The 22,863-nt window shown below is 41.1% G+C and overlaps 1 protein-coding gene across 2 annotated transcripts in view; it reads right to left on the bottom strand.

Moving 5' to 3' along the window:
- The window catches only part of LOC146463348 (TPR and ankyrin repeat-containing protein 1-like), a 28,205-nt gene that overhangs the window by 2,674 nt on the left and 2,668 nt on the right, over positions 1-22,863 (bottom strand). Inside the window, exons 3-18 of one of the 2 annotated variants that reach the window (XM_085084600.1) lie at positions 22,047-22,274; positions 21,565-21,804; positions 19,630-19,872; positions 18,954-19,119; positions 16,733-17,226; positions 16,160-16,393; positions 15,395-15,545; positions 14,451-14,836; positions 13,920-14,153; positions 13,568-13,798; positions 12,879-13,029; positions 11,340-11,762; positions 7,971-11,218; positions 6,181-6,825; positions 3,178-6,025; positions 2,184-2,576 (exon numbers count right to left, since the gene is read on the bottom strand). In XM_085084600.1, the coding sequence (XP_084940726.1) occupies positions 2,184-2,576; positions 3,178-6,025; positions 6,181-6,825; positions 7,971-11,218; positions 11,340-11,762; positions 12,879-13,029; positions 13,568-13,798; positions 13,920-14,153; positions 14,451-14,836; positions 15,395-15,545; positions 16,160-16,393; positions 16,733-17,226; positions 18,954-19,119; positions 19,630-19,872; positions 21,565-21,804; positions 22,047-22,274 (10,315 nt within the window). Of the gene's footprint in view, positions 1-2,183; positions 2,577-3,177; positions 6,026-6,180; positions 6,826-7,970; positions 11,219-11,339; positions 11,763-12,878; positions 13,030-13,567; positions 13,799-13,919; positions 14,154-14,450; positions 14,837-15,394; positions 15,546-16,159; positions 16,394-16,732; positions 17,227-18,953; positions 19,120-19,513; positions 19,873-21,564; positions 21,805-22,046; positions 22,275-22,863 lie in introns of those variants that run through there. The other variant, XM_085084601.1, reaches the window with a different exon arrangement.

Raw genomic sequence — 22,863 nt, 5'->3', positions numbered from 1 at the left:
TCAGAAGCTACGCTACATACTGGGCCTTAAAAATTAAGGGAGCATGAACTGATTGCACAACGTTATCGCAAAGAAATTCAATAATGCCAGTGTTAACTGGCTTATTTGAAAAAAACCCAAATTGAATAGAATTGTAGTTTCTTAGTCAGCGAATTAAATACAATTGTACTTTCTTAGTCAGGAGAATAGAAAAACGTTCCATACATAAAGGAAATTAACACGAGTGTAGAGGTCACGAATCTTAAGGCGATGATTCTGGACAAAGACCTTTTGTTCGAAATACACTAAACCCTAGATTTAGGAAAGACACTCTTCATAGAAAGGGTTAACTGAAAGTATCGCGAATTATGTACAAATAAACAAGAAGGGCTGTCGTTTACTTTTGAATGACATGTTTTAACAATAACAAAAGGAATCCGGATGCGAGTAAAAGATGTAAATTAAAGCTTTTAAAACTGCGGAGCTCGGATTTACCCGGAGCTCTTTCTATTCGGTCAAACATTTTGGTTAGAAGTTTCGAAAAATTTACGTGCCGAATGGAATGGTATTTTCCGGTTAACTGCAACCGACTTGAAAACTAACCTGTTCCATTCACAGTTCTGCGTAAACTAAAACAGCAAAATGATCGAACTTGCGTCAGAGAAACTGGACCCGAGTATGAACGGACGAATAGATCGATTTTCCGGTTCTTCTTGACAATCTTCCGATTGTCCGGAACGTTAATTAGGACAACCTCGCGAGGCATACTCAAAACTATGAAATTCAGTTTATTCTGGAAAATTCAGTTCCGTTCCATTCGATTCCTTAACCGGAATTTTATGGAACTTATCGGGTTCGAATGGACGGAGAGCACTTGCGGCGTCGCCAGTTTTTGCGACGTGAGATGTTTTTGACACAGAAGCTAGTGCAGCAGGGAAAGAGGAAAGACATCCACATCATGCATCAGAAAAGAAAATCGATCCTAACTTCTTAGATCTTTCCTCAAAGGGTAAATAAGGTCACACGCAGCTATTGTCAATATCAATCTTTTGACGAGGCATCTTTAGACCTGCCATGTTACCAGGCGTAAGTCGTAATCGCAAGCACAACTGATTTTTTTACGGCTGAACTGCAGCTTGGGTGATGAATATGAGTTTATTTATAAAAGACGGGTTTGGATGTAAACGTCTTACAACAACTTGTAAATGACTGAGAAACTGAAAGCGGCCGAACTCTACCGGACATCACGGACGAGAGCCGATCGAAAGCGGTCAAATCGTTTGTCTTTACCCTAAATCGGGATGCGTGCAAGGTTAACACCTTCCTTAAGCTTTTTGTGGTTAGCAGTTTTAATTTATTGCCAATAAAAGAAAATTGCTCCAGTCCGATCGTTTAAACGGTCTTTCAGCTTCTTACACTGCACGTCGAAAGACGTTTTATTTCATACATACTGATTTCATTCTGTTGAAAACCCGGTGCGGAAATTCTCGCAGCCAATGATAACAGCGAAACGACTTTCTCACACGAGGGAAACCCGTTTCGTCCAATCAGAAAGCGGCTGTCAAAACGCATCAACATTTTCAATGAACGTGGTAGCTTTGTCGATGGCGCCAGCTTTTTTACGGCTCTACTGAAATTTCTCGCTCGCCGGGACATTCTGATAAACAACTACTAATGGCTGAATGTTCTGGCAGTAGGTTCAAACCTTTGGATAAACTCATCGAAGAATATATTACCGACCAAGAAAACAAAAACACTCGAGCAAAAACGCAGCGGGATGTGAAGCTACTTACAGCATTTCTGCTGGAGAAAAACGAATAAAGAAAAATTGAAGAAATTCAACCAGAAGATCTTAACCGCTACATTAGTGAATGCATTGTTGATGTGAAAAGAAAAGATGGCCAAGACTATAAACCATCAAGCCTTTGAGGGTTGTTTTCAAGTTGTTATTGGTGTCAATAATACTCTATATAGCGAACTGCTACACGAGCCAAGACTAACAGCGGGGTCCATGTTCCATTCTTGCAGCGGCCAAACGAGAAGTCATTACTGATGCAACTCTTGTTATTTTATAGCACTGGAACTTGGCTTCAAGTACAACGCAGTGGAGTCCCCCATGCATTAGAGGCGCTCGTTGTTTTATAAACTAAAGCTGTTTTGTAAGGAAGCAAGATTCACATTTTGTGTTCATATTTTAAGAATACCTTGTTCCAAAACTGTGCCAGTTCTCTGCATTTGTTCTTTAAGTTCTTCTATTGCCATCAAAAGTGAACAGGTATTGCTCCAGTTCAGAGAAGACTCTATGCGCTGCACCTCACTATTTACAATAGAACGACATCTTTCCAGGCGTTCCAAATCGAGGGCAACATCATCCATTCGTCTCCTCTCGCCAGATGAGGAACAGTCTTCTACAGTTTTGCAGAGCTCGTCTTCTTTCATCAAAAAGGGGTAGATCTGGGCCACATAGAGATTTTTATACTGCCGGAATTCTTGCTCCTTTTGGAAATGGGCTTGTAACTTTTTGTGAGTTTCTGCAGTCTGGTGCTCTTCGCCTGGCGTCGCCCCTTGCATTTCCAGGTTACTTTCTTCAAGGTTGTCTGAAAAATACAGGCAGAGGAAGAATAAATCAACGACATAATGCATGAACCACCAGTGAAGTACCCAAATGATTGGCCTTAATCGACAATTACCAAAACCCTTACGGCAAAGGAGGAATTAAAAATGAAAGTATGATCACTGTTCACAGCCTTGTGTTCTTAGAAGACCCAATTCTTCGGTTCCGAGTGTCTTTTGTTTGCCCATACGCTTCATCGACAACTTTTGAATTTGACGCCCTAAAAGTCATTATTGCATGATAGAACTGTACGGACAATGACTCAGTGAAGATTTTGTTGGAAGGTTACTACAACGTATCAGTGGACAAGTTTCGTTTTTAAATGTCTTCGCATTCTATGTTTGTGAACGAAGGGTGAAAAACAAACAATAAAAATTTGTTTGTACATGCATTATTTCTGCTTATTATCTTAGGCCGGTTGAGAGTCAAATGAAGCGAACTAAGTTCTGTTCCTTTCTCCTAGCACTTTCTTGTTTAAGTATGGCCTTTACTAGTATTTTACTATAAGTGTACTTGTACCTGCAACATACATATGGCGGGAACATATTAATTAAATTAATATAAGTCAACTAAAAGTGGCCCACCTTCGAGATGTTCGTCAGCTGATGTTTTAAATTTTGTGCCACAGATCCCACAAGCCGTCAAGTCGACCTTAAATCTGGAAAAATGCTCCACTGATACATCTCTTGACACCTTCGTCTGCTCCTCGACAGACGTTAGCTTGCTAAACTTTCTAGCTTGCATTTTGGCTTCTTTCATTTTTCTATACCACGTTTGGATGGTCGTGGCATTCATGTTGAATCGAGCTTCATTTCTCTCTTTCAGCTCTTCGATCGTGTGCTCCACTTCCATGCTTTCTCCCAAGGCATCAGGACGTGCTTTTTCAAAGTTAACGTCGTCTGGACCGGGCGCTTCATTGTCATACGGGACTTCTCCTTGCACCTGTTGCTCACCTTGGTTCAGTTTCTTCATTAGAATGGATACATCGTTGTAGAATTGCAGGCGATAAGTATTAGGATTAGATGGCCCATTGAACCAAAGTTTGTTGTTATGCCAGCAAAGGTCCAGTAGCTCTTCGCCTCGACCTTCCAGAAACTTTTTCAATATTGCAACGACGTCAGAGCAGCCTCTGGCCTCTTGGATTCCCTCCAACACGTTCTTGATGTGGCTTGGTAAACGAGGGTTTGGATTGAGCGTTAACATTTTCCTTAACAAAACTTCTTCTCCAGACGTAGAAATTCCTTTTCCACAATTGCACAGCATCGTAAGAAAGAGTACCAGGCTTCTTTCGGCTTCTTCGACTTGAGAATTGTTCAAGGCTAGGGCGTCTCCCACCACGTCAAACGAGGAAGCCAAGGCACCACATGTCAACTTCACCATGTAGTTCAAAATTGAACAGACATCCCTTAGCAGTTTCGCTTTATTTATCTGTTGGTTGGCATTATATTCAACTGCTTGGTACAACGTAAAACTACCCTTATTAACACCTGGCCTGAAACTGTCCCAAAACTTTACCATGGTTAGGTAGCTCCCTGGTAAACAAATCGGATATTGGTGCTCCAAACACAGGCGGGCGTACAGTGCAAGACAAGCGGTCATCTGGTGCTCCAAGACCATCACAGTGTTGGCAATTGATGGACAAATCATTCGACTTCGTTTCGCTGTAAGGCTCAAGAAACGCCTTATGATCAGGTGGGCCGCATTTTTCACGTCACCATGCACGTACAACCTTTTCTTTCCGTCCTCCCACCACTGAAGATAGCTTTCGAAACGACCACTGTTGTTCTGACCTGAGCCACTAACCATTCCATTTTTCACCAGCTGGTCATTCGTCGGCATTTTAGCCTTTTTTACCCTCTTCTGAAAATCCTTTTCCTCTTTATAGATCCATTTCCCCATTTCTGAGGCTGAATCAATCAGTTGTAGAGAAGATGACACTTTCAAGAAATTGTCTGTGTCTGAGCAGCGTTGTTCTGTGGGCGTTTGGTTCCATAAAAAATAAGCAAATTGGAAAATTCGCTTGCTTACCGCTTTTCTTCTTCTAATGTCTTGAACGTATGGCCACGTGAGATGATGTCTTCTGCAACCAGAAGAGGGGAAAAGGAAGTTGTAAAAACGCTGGCTTGCTTGGAATTCCTTGAAGTTCTTGTCCATTAACAAAGACACGTCTTTTCCACTTTTGTTTTCAGTCAGGTCTAAAATACCTTGTTCGACAACGGACTCTAAATATACGTAATTGAACAAAGAATCAAAACGATTGTGAAACAGCCTTTCGGAATCTTTGTGCTGGTTTTTACAACTTGAATCGTCGCAGGGAGTTCCCTCTGTTAGCTTTTTGCATAAGGAATTTGTCATAAAAGTGTTTTCCAACATTTCACGAATTGATGCTATGAAGGAAACAGAGACGTTCATCAGGAAATGTCCAATCTTCCGGTGGGCTTCAGTTGCATTAATCTTTGCTTCAGTGTTCGAAGCATTCTTTCTGACGAATTCAGGATCTACCCTAGAAAATCTGCTTCCATGCTTACAATAGTACACCTTGGTATGCGCAACGCCAGTCGTGAAAAGTCCAAAGTGCTTTTCACACTTTTCTATTTCATCGTGCTCCACGCTAGATAGCTGAGCAGTAGGCTTGTACAAGAGCCTAAGAAGACGAAAAAGCCTCTCCAACGCCCGTATAGCCTTCCATTGACCGAACTTCTCCGGAGGTGAGTGAGCCGTAACCTTCAACAGCTCTGCAGCACTCTCGACTTCTCCACAGCAGTTTTTACATTTGTCGAACAATTTGCCAGCCTCTAGTATGTTTTGAACTTCCTTCAATTGTTTCCCGAGCATGAGAAGTGCTTCTGCCTGGCCATTGATATCATTACAATATTGGTACTTCACCAGAGCGCTTTGAAGAATTCGCAGAATCTCTTCAGAAACCTTGGTGGTTGTACGGGCCTGCGATATTAAACAGTCACCAGCAAACTTGGGATCACTGTAAAACGTTACCGCTTCCTGGAATCTGCCTGTGTCCCTTAGAAGCCGCGCAGCGTCATCCCTTCTTCCTTCTTCTTTCATGGCTCTAGCTGCCTCCATGATGTATCCACGTGTCTTCAAGAACGTAATGCGATCAGCAGCGGATGGGAGACGAGTAAGAAATTCTTCCATTCTTTCTTTATTCCCTAGTTTGAATTGCTCGTCCGCTAGTTGGTGACACAGCCTCTCTACAGTGCGAGTAGATTTTGGTGGAATGATTCCTTGTCGGCTCTCTGAATCGCTACTTGAACAAAGAATATTAAAGCGCTCAAGGGCGCTTAAAGCTTCATTAAAGTGGCCTGCCAGGCACAAGGTCTCGATGGCATCACGGTAGTTGTTCTGTGATTCGTAGCATGCGCTTGCTTCCTTGTGTAATCCTTTCTTCTTGAAGAGTTTAGCAGCATCTTCCAACTAGAAAGAGAGTTGAAAAGAAGAGTTAACATGCTTTTTGAACAAGCTAATAACCTACTTGGCCCCTCAAAGTTTACCAAATGTACATCAACACCTGAAAATTATCGTTTGGGTAGGTTTACTGATCACACGTTCCAACTTGTTCCAACACTTACCTTCCCAGTTTTCTCGTAAAGCTTTGCCAACAGTGTCCATTCTTGGGAGTTGTTGAGGCAAATTTCAGCTTCCTCGTACATGAAACATTTCAAGAAACTCTCCCCTGCTTTGAGGAATTCATCTTGCATCTGCTGCCGATTTGTGTAACGAAGCTTGATGGCCTCCGCGGCCTGCAGCTGTGCTTGACTTTTCTGGAGCATGAATTTGTCACCAGCAAATGTGAAACACTGTATAGCTGGAACCCACAATTGCTTGTTGTAGAAGCGCAGGCCTCCTTTTCGCCACTCTTCTGGTGTTGACTTGGCAGCAAACATGCTCGTTAGTTCTCCTGTCCTTCGCTCTTCATCCGTTAACTCCACGACTTTAACCAGGCGCAGTCTACGAAAATATTCGAACACTGGTGTTCGGGCTTCCTTGTCTTCGTCAAAGAACCAGACGTTCACTCTTGCTCGGGTGATTGCAGTGTACAAGTATTTGAACTCAGAGTTGAGAACTTTATGCCTCTCAGGGTCAAATTCAAGGGGACGAGAATGATGGACAGTGACGTTGTCCTCGGTTAGCTCCGCCAGCCCACTTGAACTTGAGACACTCTTCAAGCTTTGGGTATCCACAAAATTCGTCACAACTCTCCATTCTTTTCCAGCCTGGCATAAACAAACACAATACGATCAATAAAGAGACATTTTATATTTTAAAACACCAAATTTGGATGAAACTATAATTTTCGTTTGTTTTTTTGTTTGTTTTTTCACTTTTTCGATTTTCACTTCTTTTCAGCCTAATTATGCTTTAAAAATATACGTAATTTAAATTAATGTCTTAGCTTTGTTCTATTTCTACTCTGCCATTGATTCTGTCATTATTACCCATTATTTAAGGTGGCTGAACACAGTTTGCGTGCGCTTTACAGATTCTGTAAGAGATGCTATTAAGCGCGCGCTAGGGTTGTGGTACGCAAATACGGCGGTCGATAAAGTGATCCCTCAATTTCACATGAAATGGATAATAAAGTTAAGTTTTGATCCTAAATAACTGAGTCTCTCGTTTCTGGACTCTTTTTCTTTTCTTTCCGAGCAAAAAAAAAAACATTCACCAAGACCTTTCGCATGCTTTTCATCTTTGCCAGAAAACTAAAATAAAACCAAGCATGCCCCTTTGACCAAAAAATTGCGACTGCTTCTTTTCGTGGAAATTAACTGTTTTCTAAGGAACCGCTCATTAGAATTCCCTGAAATTTCGCAGGAAAATAGTTCCCTAAAAGGGTAACTTGCCTACAAAGAGAAACCTAAATCTAACAGAGGATATCTTCACAAAACATTAAAATGCAAAATCAATATTTGCAGGAGATCTCTCTGTGAAAATTACATGAAAATAGTGCAACTGTGTCAGTGTTTTGTGAGTTTCCAAATAACGTCTTCTAACATCTGTACACTAAAAAACTGTATTCGGCCACCTCAAACGCCATGTCGTTTCTCATGGGCTTCCTAGCCACTTGTATTTTATTATTTTTACACTGTCTTGTAATTCTCTTTATTGTGGCAAAAAAAACTTGTACTTGAAATGTTGTTCCATTTTTAACCTACAACCTCAAATAAAGTTCCTCGAGTTATCCTCTAACTCGAAATACATTGTCTTTTTTATATCTTTCAAAGACGGGCATTTCTTTATATTGGCTCTTTGAAGGTTATTCAAGCACAACATAACTGAGAAAAAAGGGTGGCAACGTCTCTCTTTTATTAAACAAAAAGTTGGTCCCGAAATCCAGCTTTTACGCGAAAGAATTTCCTACCTGAGAATCCTTGAAGAAGTTGTAAATCAAGACGTCGTCAAATTCCAAGCCCTTCGCTTCATATATGGTCATGACAAGTCCTTGCTTCAACTCAGGCGGCATTGATTCCCTGGCCTCGTTAGACACAACGAGAACTACTTGGTGGGCTCCAAATTCAATTCTTGATGACTGTCGCTGATTTCCCTGAAGAATCATTGCTAGGTCTGTTGGACTGCAGGATTCCAAAAGCACTGGCTTGGGACCCTCGAAAAGTCCTTTGTCCTTTTGCAGTCTGTCAAAAGATTCGGGAAAATAATTCAACAGCAAGTCAACGACACTTGAAGCTAGATGAAGAATCCCAGCGTGTGACCGATAGTTGTGGGTTAATTGGTACAGCTTCTTTGGTACCCTGATAAACTCGCGACGTTCTTCCTTGTTATGGGTTGCTTCTTTTGCGTGATGAAACAAGGTCTTTAAGTCATCAAAGCGAAATGCAATACCTCTCATAATGCTCTGTGCCGTGTCACCGGTAAAGAACGAGTGGTTTGGAAAACGACAGCAGCGAATTAATAAAGACAACTCAGCCTGTGTGAAATCTTGGGTTTCGTCCACATAGAACTGGTGAATGGACCAGTCAGGGGCAACGATGCTTTGCAGGCGACGATGAATACTGAACACCAAGTCTGCCTCATCAAACATCCTATTTGAGGAACGCACCCGTTGGTACACAAGGAACAGCTTGTAAAGCACCCTTCTATCAGCCAAGAAGTTGGGTGCCTTTTTCTTACCCAGGGTCTCGTAGTCTTCCAACGAAAGCACTCCTTTTTCACTTACTAAGGCTTCAGCAGAACCTTTTATGAAGGACCTTATTTCCGTCCAAACTAAAGTGGGATGGAAGTCAATTTTTTCCTTTAAGGACTTCTTCATTTTGGGCCAAATCTCACTTTGGAAAACGTGGTATGTTATTTCTCTTCTTGAGTCTCTTTCATCTCTTTGTTCTTTCTTTTTCTCTTTTAGCACTTCAGTCTCCTTTGGAGTTCCAGTCAATTCTTCCTCTTCCTCGTCATTACTTTCTTCATCTGATTCTGTAGCTAGAATGAACTGTAAATGATTATCTTCTTCACCCCATCCCTCGATTTTTCGGAGTAAGCTGCCATCTAAAGCGCGCTTAAAAAATGCTTCGCCTGGTAGAGAGGCATCAAGCATCAAGAGCCAATCTCTTGAGTTCATGAATAGTGGCCATTCCTCTTCGTGAACGTCTTTAATCTTTGTGGGCAGAGATTGGTCCTCAAACTGTAATCGATGCTCCGTTGCTGGACAAGCGCGGCAAAGTTCTTTGAAGTTCTTCTCAACTTCACTGCAGAGAACGGTATTCTTTGTGATGAATATTTGATGCAGGTGTTCATACATCTGAGGGCCTTTCATATCCTCAGGTTCACTGTCTTCAAATGAAATTTCTTCTTTAGAAAGATTAAGGTGTGAACTTTCACTGTACATTTCAACTTGTTCGCCATCTTTTGCGGTTAAAGCCGAACCAGAGTCAGCACAGGCTCCGAATTGTTGACATTCGGAACTCAGTGAAGTTGACGTTGATGACCTGTTTTGGTTGCATGTTCCCTGTTCTTTTAATCTTTGTGGTTCTTCTTCATCATCGAGGTTAGGCACTTCCTCAGAATGCACATATTTCGGAATGTGAGGACCAGCAGTGACTGCACGTTCCCAGTAATGTTGGAACCTATCCCATAAGCGGTACAGGCAACAGGTTGTCTTACCCGTACCACTGCGACCTAAAAGAATGATGGGACTTGGTGGATCCGGTTGGAGATTAACAATGGCATGTTCAAGCTCTGTGATCTTGAAGGGAAAGTCAACCTTGGTAGAAGTGTCACTTTCTAAAACTGTCCTCACAAGAGGTGTACTGAATGAGTAAAATTTAAGGATGTGATACTCTAGATCATTTGCACTCGCAGGTGGGTAGAGGTGTAAATCTTCACTAATAGGTGGTTTATTCGGCACTTCTTTCTTGGCTAGAGGTTTAAATGCGTCGTTCAGATCTGCTATTTCTGCATACTTGTTTGGCAAGCACAAGCCGTCGTTGTGACACTCACCGGTAATACCTTTTAGGTTCTTTTTTATGAGGCAACCTTTCCCTCGGTCGTGTGACTTGACAATGTGTTCGATGGAGCGGTCAAGCTTGTCATGGTCTAATACAATGTCCCAAACTCGAATAATGTCTGAGTAGATTCGACCCACGGAATTTTCCTCGTTCAGACGATGCTCTGGTTTGTCACTCAATCTACCAGAAAACGCAATAGTCTTCTCCCAAATTATTCGATGAGCTTTTGTTAACTTTGACTCATAAAGCTGAATACCCTTCTTCTTTGCGGTACCTTCTAGCCTTTTGCAAAGTTTCTCAGTGCTCCATCTTCCGTTCGCTAACATTCGTATTTTGTGAATAATACGTTTCCTCAGGTTGTTATCAACTTTTTTGCTCCTCATTACCTTCCAAACTCGATCCGTACAGTCGACTTCCCAAGGCAGGTCTTCAAAAGGGGATTGAGAGTCGATATCGGTCTCCATTTCGTCATCATCGAGATCTTGCTCAGTGACACTATCGTCGGTAACATCCGTTCCAATACTTCGGTCTTTCACGGATCTCACAAGATCCTCTGTCAATGGATCGCTGTCAAGCTCCATGGTGTTGGGAGCTACGCTAAACTCGTCTAGACCGTCATTGTTTTCCTGTTCGTCAATAACGCTTGTCAGAGCAAACGTCGAAAGTGGTGACAAACCTTCTATGAGTTCGGCAATAGTTTTTCGCGTCTCTACTCTCTGTTGCTGCTTTTCATCAACCTTGCTAACGCTGACATCATTCTTGGGCGTTGAGGTCTCACCCGGAGTGACATCATCATCCTTTGAAGCTGTTACTGGAAAATCTTCCTCTTCTTCTTTGTCGGGCGCAATGTTTGGATTTGTCTCAGAAGGCATATCAACAGGCGCGTCGGACTTGTAATATTCCATTGCATGTTTTATCATCTTCCAACGAGGATCACTTTTGTAAAGGACGTCGGTGGGTAACTTTCCCTTCTTGTTGGAAAGATGTGGATTTACATTGGCATTTTGAAGTATTTCAATCGCGTCACACTTATGTTTTGTGGACTTCTTTCCAGCACACACCAGATGGTAAAGAGTATCTCCATTGCTGTCTTGAACACTCTCAATCTCAGGGATTTTCGATTTCAACATCACGACAAGAAATTTGAAATTTCCTGAAAAACAATAGAGCATAATGGCTAATTACGTTTCTAAAAAGTTTGAGTGGGGTTCCCATAGGTCGTTTAATTAGCTCAAATTATTTTAGGTCTGTGCAAAAGTATCTTAACTAATTACCACTTTGAAGTCCAATCCTTAAGGCCTTGTGAATTAATGGTTCACCGTCACTGCCCGCTACACAGCAATTTGCGCCGCCCCGAACTAGTTTCTCCATAACTGGATAGTCTTCTTGTATCATGGCTTCATCCAGGGGTATAACATCAGATCCTGCGATCATGTTTGCCGAGGCTCCATTCTCAAGGAGGGCTGATATTAACAGATACTGTTTAGGGCCAAAATGACGAATGACTTCTCCAAGAGGGACGCTGGATGCGTCAATGTTTGTTGCCAGTCCTCCTCCTCCAAGTGGCTCTGGTGTGGATCCACCTCCTCCGAGATACAAGATTCTTAGCTTGTTCCAGTTCTTCACCTTTATGGAGTCCTTGGTCAGTCTGTTGACCAGCTGACTCGGGAGAGGAGCTGTGAGGGCTGATGTTCCCTCTGAGAATAAAACCAAACAGATGAAATAGTATTTCGAAGTTTTGAAGCTAAAACAATAAAACTCTCAGAGGATGATAAGGCATTAGAAAGTAATAGAAAAAGATGTTTGTATGATACAATACGAGCTGTTTTTGCACTAGTGCAGAAGACTTTAAGTTTGAGGTAGGCCTGGGAGTTACGACTTTATGTTTTTTGTCGTACATGTTACGTGGCTTGCTACCTCAATACAACACCAAAAAATACCCACGTAGCCCCAGTGATATACCATACCTATGAAAAGCTATTTTATGATTATTATGATAAGCATATTAAAATTCTCCTAACATTAAAGAAGAAAAGCGTGGACTTCACTAACGGAAGACAAGAATGCATTGATGACAAACTGATTTGTTGCTTTTGCGCGTGAAATGTAAAATGTAAGAGATGTCCAATTAAATGGGTAGCTTTCATGAGGGTCCAGCACACAGAAACAGAATCTATCTGTAGTGCATTGTGCTGCAAGGAACCGCACTGATTGCAATGCCTTATTGTACTGCACTATACTGCACTGAGTTGTACTGTACGGCACTACATTGTACTGCCCCGCACTACATTGCATTGTACTGCACTGCACTGCCTTGTTGTACTGAAATTCATTGAACTGAATTGTACTGTAGTGCACTTCACTGTACCGCTCTGTACGACACTGCTGCACTGCCCCATGTGTACACTGTGTTGTACTGTACTGTCATGCTTTTTAACAAAATCGTACGATCGTCCCAGCAGTAAAGTAGTCCAAAGTCCATAAGTAATGACGTAAACTTGAACTTCCTGCTAGCGGTCAGGTCTCACGACACCAAGCGCAAATGCCTTCTTAAAGTATTGGGTAAATATAAAATAACATAGGGGGTAGGATGCGACAGTCCTGTCGTCTTAGTCTATTGTTTCGGCCTTTGAGACGAATTACAGGAGGTTAGATAGTAAAAGAAAGCTGTAATAGAGTGAACGTGTAAAATGGATATCCAAGTTTGTACCAACAATGAAATTTCCCTTGTTGGAGGTTCTTTTGGTTCCAGCTTGGTCAAATATAACAGTACGTCCTACGAAAAGGGAGTTAACTGTTTTTTATCGCCCTACCTTCAACTGTAACAGCAACGTCAAGTGCATTTCCCAAAAGATCTCCCATGAGGTCTTCATCGGTTGTTCTTTTCAGGCATTCATTTATCGCTTGCATCGCCTCCCGTTTTCTTTCAAGAGCTCGGAAACAACGAACTTGATTCAGATGCCCCTGGGAAGGATTGTTAGTAAGGCAGAGATAAGCACAGGTCTACTAATTTCTTCTTCTGGGGAAAGTTGGCGCTGAACGAAAAAGGTTTGTACAATAAAATAATCTTTAAGTGAATTTAAACCCCAGACAACAGGCTTACGTGAACTGTAAACAATTTGCAGATGATTAGAGGCAACAACTGTCAAAGCCATGTTCAGCAGTGACCAAGGAAGCACGAGTGTGGCCAAAATGTCTTGAAAACTGGATTACAGGAATTACAATTAAATAGGTGGAATATCACGTATAAGATACTTGAAATACGGGCGAACGTCTAAATTTAGAAGTGTCGGATGGGAGAGGTGGCATCCTTTAATTCAGAGTTCTTCCTGAAGGACCTGTACCCTGTATGAAACCTCTTAGCTAGCTCCCAGTTATAAATATTACTGTTTAAGGCAGTCTAGAGACACGCGTGTCAGGGTTAGGCTAGTCTTCTGAACGCCTCATAACTAGTCACACAAAGATACGCAGTATACTACTGTTTTCCTATATAAGTGATTACCTCAAGCATTTCTGGAGCCATCATCGAAGCTCTTTTTGCATCTTCTAAGCCATTTGTGTATTCACCTAACTTCTGTTCAGCCTGTGAACGTTGGCATAACAGATGTGAAAAGGTGAGCTTGGATTCAGATGGAGTGTATTTCAAAGCCAGATTGACATACTCGATACAGGTGCGGTAGTTACCCAACTCGAAGGCTTTGGATGCACGAACTTGCCAACCCTTGGCTTCTTCCTTTGGGAAAAGTTTAAGAAGAGTCTTGTTAGAATTAATTGTAATAACAAGTAATACTAGTCATGATATATAACCATTTCTCTGTCAACAAAAACAGTGGTCCTAATACTTTATCAAGTACCTCTGATTTCATTGGCCGCCGTTTAAAACATTCCTTTCCAGCGTCAATAGCTCTTTCGTGTTCGTCAAGCTTGAAGTGTGCTTCTGCCAGTGCGTGGTATGCCTGTGTTAAAATTGATGGGTCTGTGCTGGAATCGGAGAGGTAGATGCACATGTTTAGGAGCATCACTGCTTTCTTGTTGTCGTTGTTGTCAAGTGCTTTACGACCAAGCTGAAACCACTGCCTCGGCTGACCCTGTGAAGACCGAAAGATTACCCTTAACTCAAGACAAGTACCTATAGCCTATCTCTCTTCACTTTTTCAAAACTATTTGAAAACAACAAATCATCACCACAATAAACGTTTGCCGTATTTATGTCAACTTTTATAAGGAAAGTATTGACGTTTGTCGCGAAGTTACAATGATGAAAAGCAACAACAAATCGCAGTGCTCCAACTTTAGGTGAAATTGCTTTCCTAGCCGTTTCCATAAGAATGCAAGAGATCACTGAAAAATCGGATCATCATTAATTCAGAATTTTACTGTCGTACCTCTCGATTTATAAATATCCCTTGACCAACGATGCAAGATGGATCAGCGTTGTTCCTTAACAAAGTCAAGGCTAAAGGAAACTTCATCATCTCCATGGCAACCAACAGAGGAGGTCTTCTACATCTTCCTAATCCACCCGGCGACGCACCACGGTCAAGGAGAATTGTAACCAGCTTGTGCAGATCTTTAATGTCTGACCCAATGAGGATGTCCAGAGGCACGCATGACGCGTCACATTGGAAAGCTACTCCTCTAAATGTCCTATTTCCTGCTGTACCAAGGTACAGAAATTTTAGTTTCTTCCATTCGTTCTTCTCGCACGCTTCTTGCACCAAAAATTGAAGTACTTGAGGCGAGAATTTGCAGGTTATCTGGGACTCTCCACCTATAAACAAATTCAGTAGAAGGTGATAGTTACAAAGGGATCATTGGACAATGCAATTCTAGAGTTATGATTGGCTTAGCTGCCATGGGATGTGCAGCTATAATAGCATATCTGAGAAATAGTGGCCTGCCGTTCTGTGCAGTCGAAAGCCAATCCAACTTGTCATATATATTCGCCGTTCTGAGCATCCTTGGAGACCCAGGGTAGCTGCCCCTGGGTCTCGGAGGATGCGTTTTGAGTGATACGGACGAAAAAGCACAGCGACTGAGGCAAGTTGACGATTGTTGTGAGATATTCCACGCAACATTTTACCGTTATATGAACCTTTGGTATTCCCATACATTCTCTTATTTTTCAAAAACCACAAACGTGGACACATTTGTGTGGGCTCCCAGGGGCAAAATACTGCTGTTAATCACCTATGAAGTTCAGCGGAATTTCCATATCATAACCTAACTCCGATACTCAGCTCAATAAATGGCGGCATTTCTGATTTGCCGCATTCAAAGTTTGAGTCAGCGGTATCTTATTTGGAACAGGTCGGAAACATTTACCAACCTTCTATGTCCATTGCGGCTGCAATCACTTCACTGGCGGTTGCATTCCTTTCCTTGTCACTCGAAGCGCAGGTGTGGGCCTTACAAAACGATTTAATAGCTTCTTCGTATCGTTTTAAGTGAATCATGCAGGTTCCGTGACGTGAATGCCCCTTGGGAAAGTAAGGAGGTGAAAAAGCAAACAAGTTAACAAAAAGAGGAATAAATAGCAATAATTTCTTTGTACCTTCCAGTTTTACTCTGTGACGCAGTAGTGTGACCCAAATTGATAGCTTTAAACGTATTAGTATGGGCAGCAAATCTCATGCAGAGAAAATCGGTATCGGTAACTGCATGGAAATTGTCGCGGGCATTAACACATATTATTATGAAGAGCTTCAAGAATTAAGATTGGGCAGGGACGGTTTTGCACTAGGTTATGTGCGATGTTACAAGGTTAAATAAATTAGAAAACATTGGCGTTATGTCAATCGTGTTTCTCGCCGACAACTTGACAGCAGTGAAAGTATTAAAAAACTGCTTAGGCAAACATTCTAACTATAAAATAACTGATCAGTTCACCGAAGCTCTCCTAAGTAAAGATGACTGAATCTGAAGGACCGTTTCCAAAAAATATGCTATTTTTAGTCCAGCAATACTCAGGATTCATCTTAAATTAGGAAGGCCTCGTGAATCTGTCCCAGGGGTATTTTCGGCGGTAATCACCTCTCATAGTATACACACGATCTATAAGATTGTTTGCAGACAAGCTAAAATGACGACTTACCCGGAACCACTGCGGTTTAATTTTGATGCACTTTTCTGCATCTGCTACAGCTTCGTTGAACATTTCCAAGTTAATGAACGCCAAACAGCGGTTACTGAGAAGAGCTGTCATCAACTCAGAGTTTGATGGCGGGGTAAGCTCCATGGCGAGACTATAGTACTCAGCCATTAAATCGTATCTGTTTTCCTTGTGTAGATCGTTGCCCCAGTTCTTCCACTTTGTAGCCTGTTTGATCTATAGGAATACAACACTTCATGTAAACATGTCATTTTTGTACGCGAACGAAAGCAAGACTGAAAATGAAAATTACGCATAAAAGCGACCTGGAATCCGGTTAACATAACAGTATACGGAAGTCGGGTCAACTGTTTTCACTACAGCGCGGAGATTTAAGTAAACTAATTCCGTCTTTGTGCTTATTTTATATATATTCTGCCATTTTCATATGTAATCCCGATACAAATTCTTCTAGAGGAGCTTTTTAGAATTTAGTGATGTACCTTAATTGTGTGTACTACGCTAATTATGTACCTTAATTATACGTGCCCAAGGGCTTGACCAATTGTAACTTACATCTTTCTCAACTCCCCAGTGCGTGGCTTTTAACTTCTGACCTGTTACCAGGCATTCATTGAAGGATTTCTCTTTGAAATATAACTCACACACAAGCTGAAGCGTTTTGCGTTTCTCATCGACTGTGCTCAGTTTTTCATGCTCCAAAGAGAGTTCCAACAGATCGATTGCCTTTCTGTTTTCTCCTGTGCGCAACGCTTCTTGTCCTTCCACTTTGAAAGATCTTTGAGGATTAACAATCGCTTTGTGATCCAGTAAGGTGTTTATGAACGTCCTCAGATCTGGGAAATCACAGCGAATGATTTCATCTAACGGGACACTACTCGCGTCGCATCCTGATCCCAGACCCCCTGATCCTTTCTGAAAGCGTCTCTCTCCCCCGCCACCCATGAAAAGAAGATGAAGTCGAGGCCAGTCTTTTTCAGTCACAGTCTTATTAATCACCTTTTGGGTTAAATTTGGAGGAAGGCTGAATGCGATACCAGATGTTCCATCTAATGAAATACAAGGGACATAGAAGACGTTAGACATCTAGCATCAATCAAATTAAAATCAAAACCAAACATGCAGCAACACTTATAACAGGCAGTAAGTAAATCATTCTGCCGGCAAGTCAGTCAGTCAGTCAGTCAGTCAGTTATCAGTCAGTCAGTAACTCAGTCAGTAAGTCCGCCATTCAGTCATCGGTCAGTCTGTCAGTCAGTCGGTCAGTTAGTCAGTAGTTAGTCAGTAAATCAGTCAGTTATTAATCAGCAGTCAGTCAGTAAGTCAGCTCAGTCCGTCAGAATGTCATCAGTCAGTCAGTCGTCAGTCAGCAGTCACTCAGTCAGCTAATTAGTTAAGAAGTCAGCCATCAGCCAGTCAGTCAGGCAGTCAAATCAGTTGGTTAGTCAGTCAGTCAGGCACTCGAAAGTCAGGCACTAAAATCAGTCAGTTGGTCAGTCAGTTCAGTTCAATCAATCACTCAATCAATCAATCATTCAGCCAGTCGGTCAATCACTCAATAATCAGTCAGTCAGTCATTTAATCAATCAATCTGTCAGTCAGTCAGTCAGTCAGTCAGTCATCAGTCAGTCAGTCATCTGTCAGTCAGTCAGCCAGTCAATAGTCAATAAGTCAGTCAGTCAATTATAAGTAAGTCAGTCATCAGTCAGTCATTCAGTTAGTCAGTAAATCAGTCAGCCAGTCAGTCATCAGTCACTCTGTCGGTTATCAGTCAGTCAGTCAGTTAATCAGTCAATCAGTCAGTCATAAGTTAGTCGGTCAGTCAGGCAGTCAGTCAGCCAGTCAGTCAGTCAAAAGTCAGTCAATAATTCAGCCAGTCAGTCACCAGTCGGTTAGTCAGTCAATCAGGCAGTCAAAATAGTTAGTTAGTCAGTCAGCTAGTCAGTCAAGTCAGTCAATTCAGTAAGTCAGTCAGTCAATCAGTCAATCATTCAGCCAGTCAGTCAATCACTCAATAATCAGTCAATCAGTCGATCACTCAAGATCAGTCAGTCAGTCAGTCAGTTGATCAGTCGATCTGTCGGTCAGTCAGTCAGTCAGTCATCAGTTAATTAGTCATTCAGTCATTAATCAGTTAGTAAGTGAATCAGTCACTCACTCACTCACTCTTCAACCCTTCAGCCAGTCAGTCAACCAGTCAATCACTCAATAATCAGTCAGCCAGCCAGTCAGTCAATGATTCAGTTAATCAGTTAGTTAGCAGGTCAGTCAGGTAACAGCTAAGCAGGCAGGCAAACAGGAAGTCGGTCAGGTAGTTACGCAGTCAGTCAGTCAATAAATTAGCAAGTCAGCAAAAATCATTTCGCTTGTAAGTTTCTCAGTCCGTCAGACAAGCAGGGATTCAATATGTCAATAACTTCATACATCAACCTATCAAAGGATGCAGTTGAAGTTATTTGGTGTACACTTAATTCACACTTTAAACTTTATTCGACCGCGATCAAACATCCCATAACTAATTCTTTTTTGCAGCTGTCATTTTAATGTTGATTTTAAAAAAGGCCAGACTGGAAGAAAACAATAAACGCCGGGGGAATTTTCACGCAAAAAGGGTTCTAGAAAACCCAAATTTAAAGTTTCTTAAAAACGCGAATCACATCGTTGTCTAGAGTCCTTTGCCATCTCAACCCCAACGACTAATTTACGTGGCGTGGTTTTGCGCTTCCTTCGCAAAGCACCCAAAATTGAAAGCAATATTCTTGTTACTGAGTAGTACCTGGAAGTTTCATTGCCACGGACAGAAGCTGAATCAGGGTATCCACTTTATCGTTTTCTGAACTTGGTGAATCATCAAGCAACAACTGAAGTGATTTTGAAAACGCCTTCATCGCCTCGCTGTGTTTTTTAAGTGCGAAGAAACAAGACCCCAGACGATACTGCGCCTAAAAAAATGAATAAAACGCAATAAATAAGGATTCCTATCAAGAAATGCACGAGGCCATTCTCAGCAAAAGTAACTGTAGTGAGTGGAATCTACTTAGACTTTAATTTCAGTTACAATTTTATCACTTCAATTGAATCCTATTAATTATCTATGACACACAACAAGATACATACAACAAGATTCTACAACCGTAACAGCTTCAACACGGATTCCGTGGTTAGGTTAGCCCTCGGTGTTTCGTTCAAGACACCGACAGAACACTTGACCTGTAGGCTCTTTTTAATTTTCCTACCAAAAATACGGGCCTTATAATTAGGCTCCTTGAACTAAAGCACCTTAGTGCTTGCCGCTTTTCTGACTTGTTGCGTTCACACCTGTACCTACACACTTACAGTGTTAGTGTAAACGGAGAGTTGAATTGAAACATCTAAGTATCGTAGAAGACACAACAACCACAGAGAGCTACAAAACTCCCTTGTGTTCCGTAGACAACGGCTAGCAAGCTTACCTTTGACCAACTGGGTTTAATAAGTACACACTGTTGTGCGTCGTTCAGGGCGTCTTCAGCTTTTTCCTGTTTTTTATACATCAAAGATCGATTAGAAAGAATTGTTGCTTTAAGGTCCTTCTCGTGTGGCGGCATAAAGTTCAATGCGAGGGAGTAACATGCGATCGCTAGGCCCACTGACTCTGCTCTCCGTGCTTCTTTCAAAACGCTATTTCCTCGTTCTTTCCATCTGCCTGCTTCCCCCTGTGTCAGATTTAGACGAAAAATTCAAACCACATAAGGAAGCAACTTTCTAAGTCAAAATCTTTACGTCAGAGTTTGACGCTGTTATGAAGGTTTAAGAGCTTTCCCCTTACTAATGTAATATCCATTTCTGCCTGGTGTCCTGCATGGGTTGAGTTAACTGTTGATTCATTGGATTTTAGCGTACTTCTACGTTATTAGAGTGAGTCGATAAGCCATTTCTGAGTTGCTTTGAACCTCACTATGAAAGCGAGGCTAAGTGCAAAGCTTTTCAATATGAAAATTAGTTTGCTTTGCATATGAATGACAACCAATAGGCCATTTTCATGATGTCGTCATTTGACTACAACTACCAGAATTCATTTCGTTTTCCTTTTCAAATTTAAATTTTGTAATCCCAGTGGAGAGCAAAGAACAATAGCTCTAATCATCATGAGAAAACAAAAAACTGAAGGATTCTGGTAGTTGTAGTCAAATGATGCCATAGTGAAAATATCCTTTTGTCATAATAAAAACTTTACACTGAAATGTCATTGATTTATAATGGTAAATGAACTGAGTGGAGTGCAATTTGGTCTGAAATCATACGCGTGATTTCAAAATCATAAGCATGATTTCAGACCAAAATTGCACGACACAAAGTTTAATTACCACTTTATTACACTTATTTTGAAATCACAGAGTATCATTGTCAATATTAATATTCTATTTTTGTTACTTGATTTCCATTTTAATGGACTAAAGAAAGGATGCGATTTAGAGCAAAAAAAATGGTGTAATTTGGGAATAAATCGCACTGTTGAGGGCCAATCAGATTGCAGGGATCACCAGTGATTTCAAAATGGGTGCGATAAAGAACATTAACATTCTTTTATCTCTCTTAATTCATCGCTTTTATCGTCGCCCATCATCATCATCATCACCATCATCACCATAGGGATACCTGTATATAACTGTATATAACTGAACTGAACTGACGTTACTGAGGGTAATGAATGTTTATGTTAACTGACTAAAGTGAACTGAGATTTCACCGTATTAGAGACTTAATTACACTCATTTTGAAATCACTGGTGATCCCTGCAATCTGATTGGCTCTCAACAGTGCGATTTATTCCCAAATTGCACCATTTTTTGGTCTAAATCGCATCCTTTCTTCAGCCCATCAAAATGGAAATGAAGTAACAAAAATAGAATATTAATATTGATAATGATACTCTGTGATTTCAAAATAGGTGTAATAAAGTGGTAATTGAACTTTGTGTCGTGCAATTTTGGTCTGACATCAAACTTGTGATTTCAAATCAAACTCGCGCTGCGCGCTTGTTCGATTTTAAAATCACGCGTATGATTTCAGACCAAATTGCACTTCACTCAGTTCAATTACCATTATTAATGTTTTGAAAAAAAGGAGACTAGTAATTTGGTCTGCGGGTAAGGGCTCTTTTGAGACCTGTAGATGTTTAAAGAGACTTTTTTGCAATTGCAAAGTATGCCACATGTGTACTTGAAACAAAATCACTTTTTGATTTGAGGAGAATTCTGTAACGACCCATACATTATCGAACAGTCAACTCACGGAATCAACTATCAACTTCTTTTGGAAGGTTATTCAGGCAATCTTTTGTTTCAAATTACACTGGTTACGACAAAAAAAACGCCACGGCTCGTTTACAACTTAATTCTGCTTACCTTCGACTTGTACAATGGATTGGATTTGTAGCTTTCTTCTCCAAGTTCAACTGCCTTCTTGTATTGCTTTATTATAAAGTAGACAGTCGCTTGATGGCTATCGACAGATTGTTTGAACTTCGCTTTGGAACCGTCGTCGGGATGAAACAGGAGGGCGAGGCTGAATTCCTTCAATGACTGTTCGTAGTTTTTATTCCTGTAGTTTGCAATAGCGGTCTCTTTCGTTTGACGCGCAACGGTCTAATAAGAAAACAATATATGAGAGCAACATTTATAAGGGTGATTTCCATGGCTGCTAAATAAAAATGAAAGACTCTTTGTTTGCTAAGAAAATTATTATCCATAACTGGAAGATCCTTTCTTTTTTTCACCAAGATTGGTTCACAGAACGTGAATGAAAACATTATTAAAGAATATTCCAGCTACGAGAATGCTAATTTCTTGCCTGCGTATTTCAAAAATCGAGAGCTATTTTTTCTTACTTTTGCATAATCTCTATCCAGTCTCTTAACTTCATTGATGTCATTCCTGGCGGCGTCAATCCTTCTCCCCAGTCCATATCGTGCAAAAGCTCTACACGCATGCGCCTGAGCTCTAACACTGGCTAAGGCTTGGAGGTAAAGAGCAAAATGTGCACACTGTTCAGCCCCTAGGAATTCGTTATTCTGCAGAAGTATTTGACCATAGTGTGACCACTTGAATGACTGCTCCTAAAATAAAGAAAGAGGGAAATGGAAAAAGAGAAAGCAAGCATGCAAATTGAAGTTATTAGTTTTCTCTTTGGAAAGGCAAACGATTAAAAAATTACATGATGAAAACTTTTGTCAGATTTCCAGACAAACTCAAAACGTAGTAGACTGTCAAGAATAACGTCGCCTAGAGCTTAGTTTTGCCTGAGTAAACAAAAGTTTCTGGTAGTGCCACCACAGCTGGTTTGTAGGTTTGTGACCACTTATTTAGTTCCTTTCATCCGTTCCATATACTTTCCTTAATCAGTTCACTGTTTCGTGAACTGTTCCATTTGCCTTGTAAGTTGATTAGAAGCAGAAAAGCGTCCTTGGGGTCAAGATTTAACCCTTAACCGGAATAAGTAAGAAGCCCGTTTAAAATGCAATTGATTTATACGATGCCATGCACTCAAATAAGCTGACCCAGGGATGCAGCGAAAACAATAACATTGAACAAAAAACCATTAGTATTCGGTTTATGCAACACGATGACATAAAAGAAACTTCAAGAGAACAAAACGTGGGCCTGATTTACTTTTCATAAATGAACACAGCGCGTACATATTTAAAC

This window comes from Pavona decussata, unplaced genomic scaffold (genome assembly GCF_977016875.1).
Source record: "Pavona decussata unplaced genomic scaffold, jaPavDecu1.1 SCAFFOLD_179, whole genome shotgun sequence".
Lineage (NCBI taxonomy): Eukaryota > Metazoa > Cnidaria > Anthozoa > Scleractinia > Agariciidae > Pavona > Pavona decussata.
The sequence above is the reverse complement of the archived record's forward strand: the minus strand, read 5'-3'. Positions and strand labels throughout refer to the sequence as shown.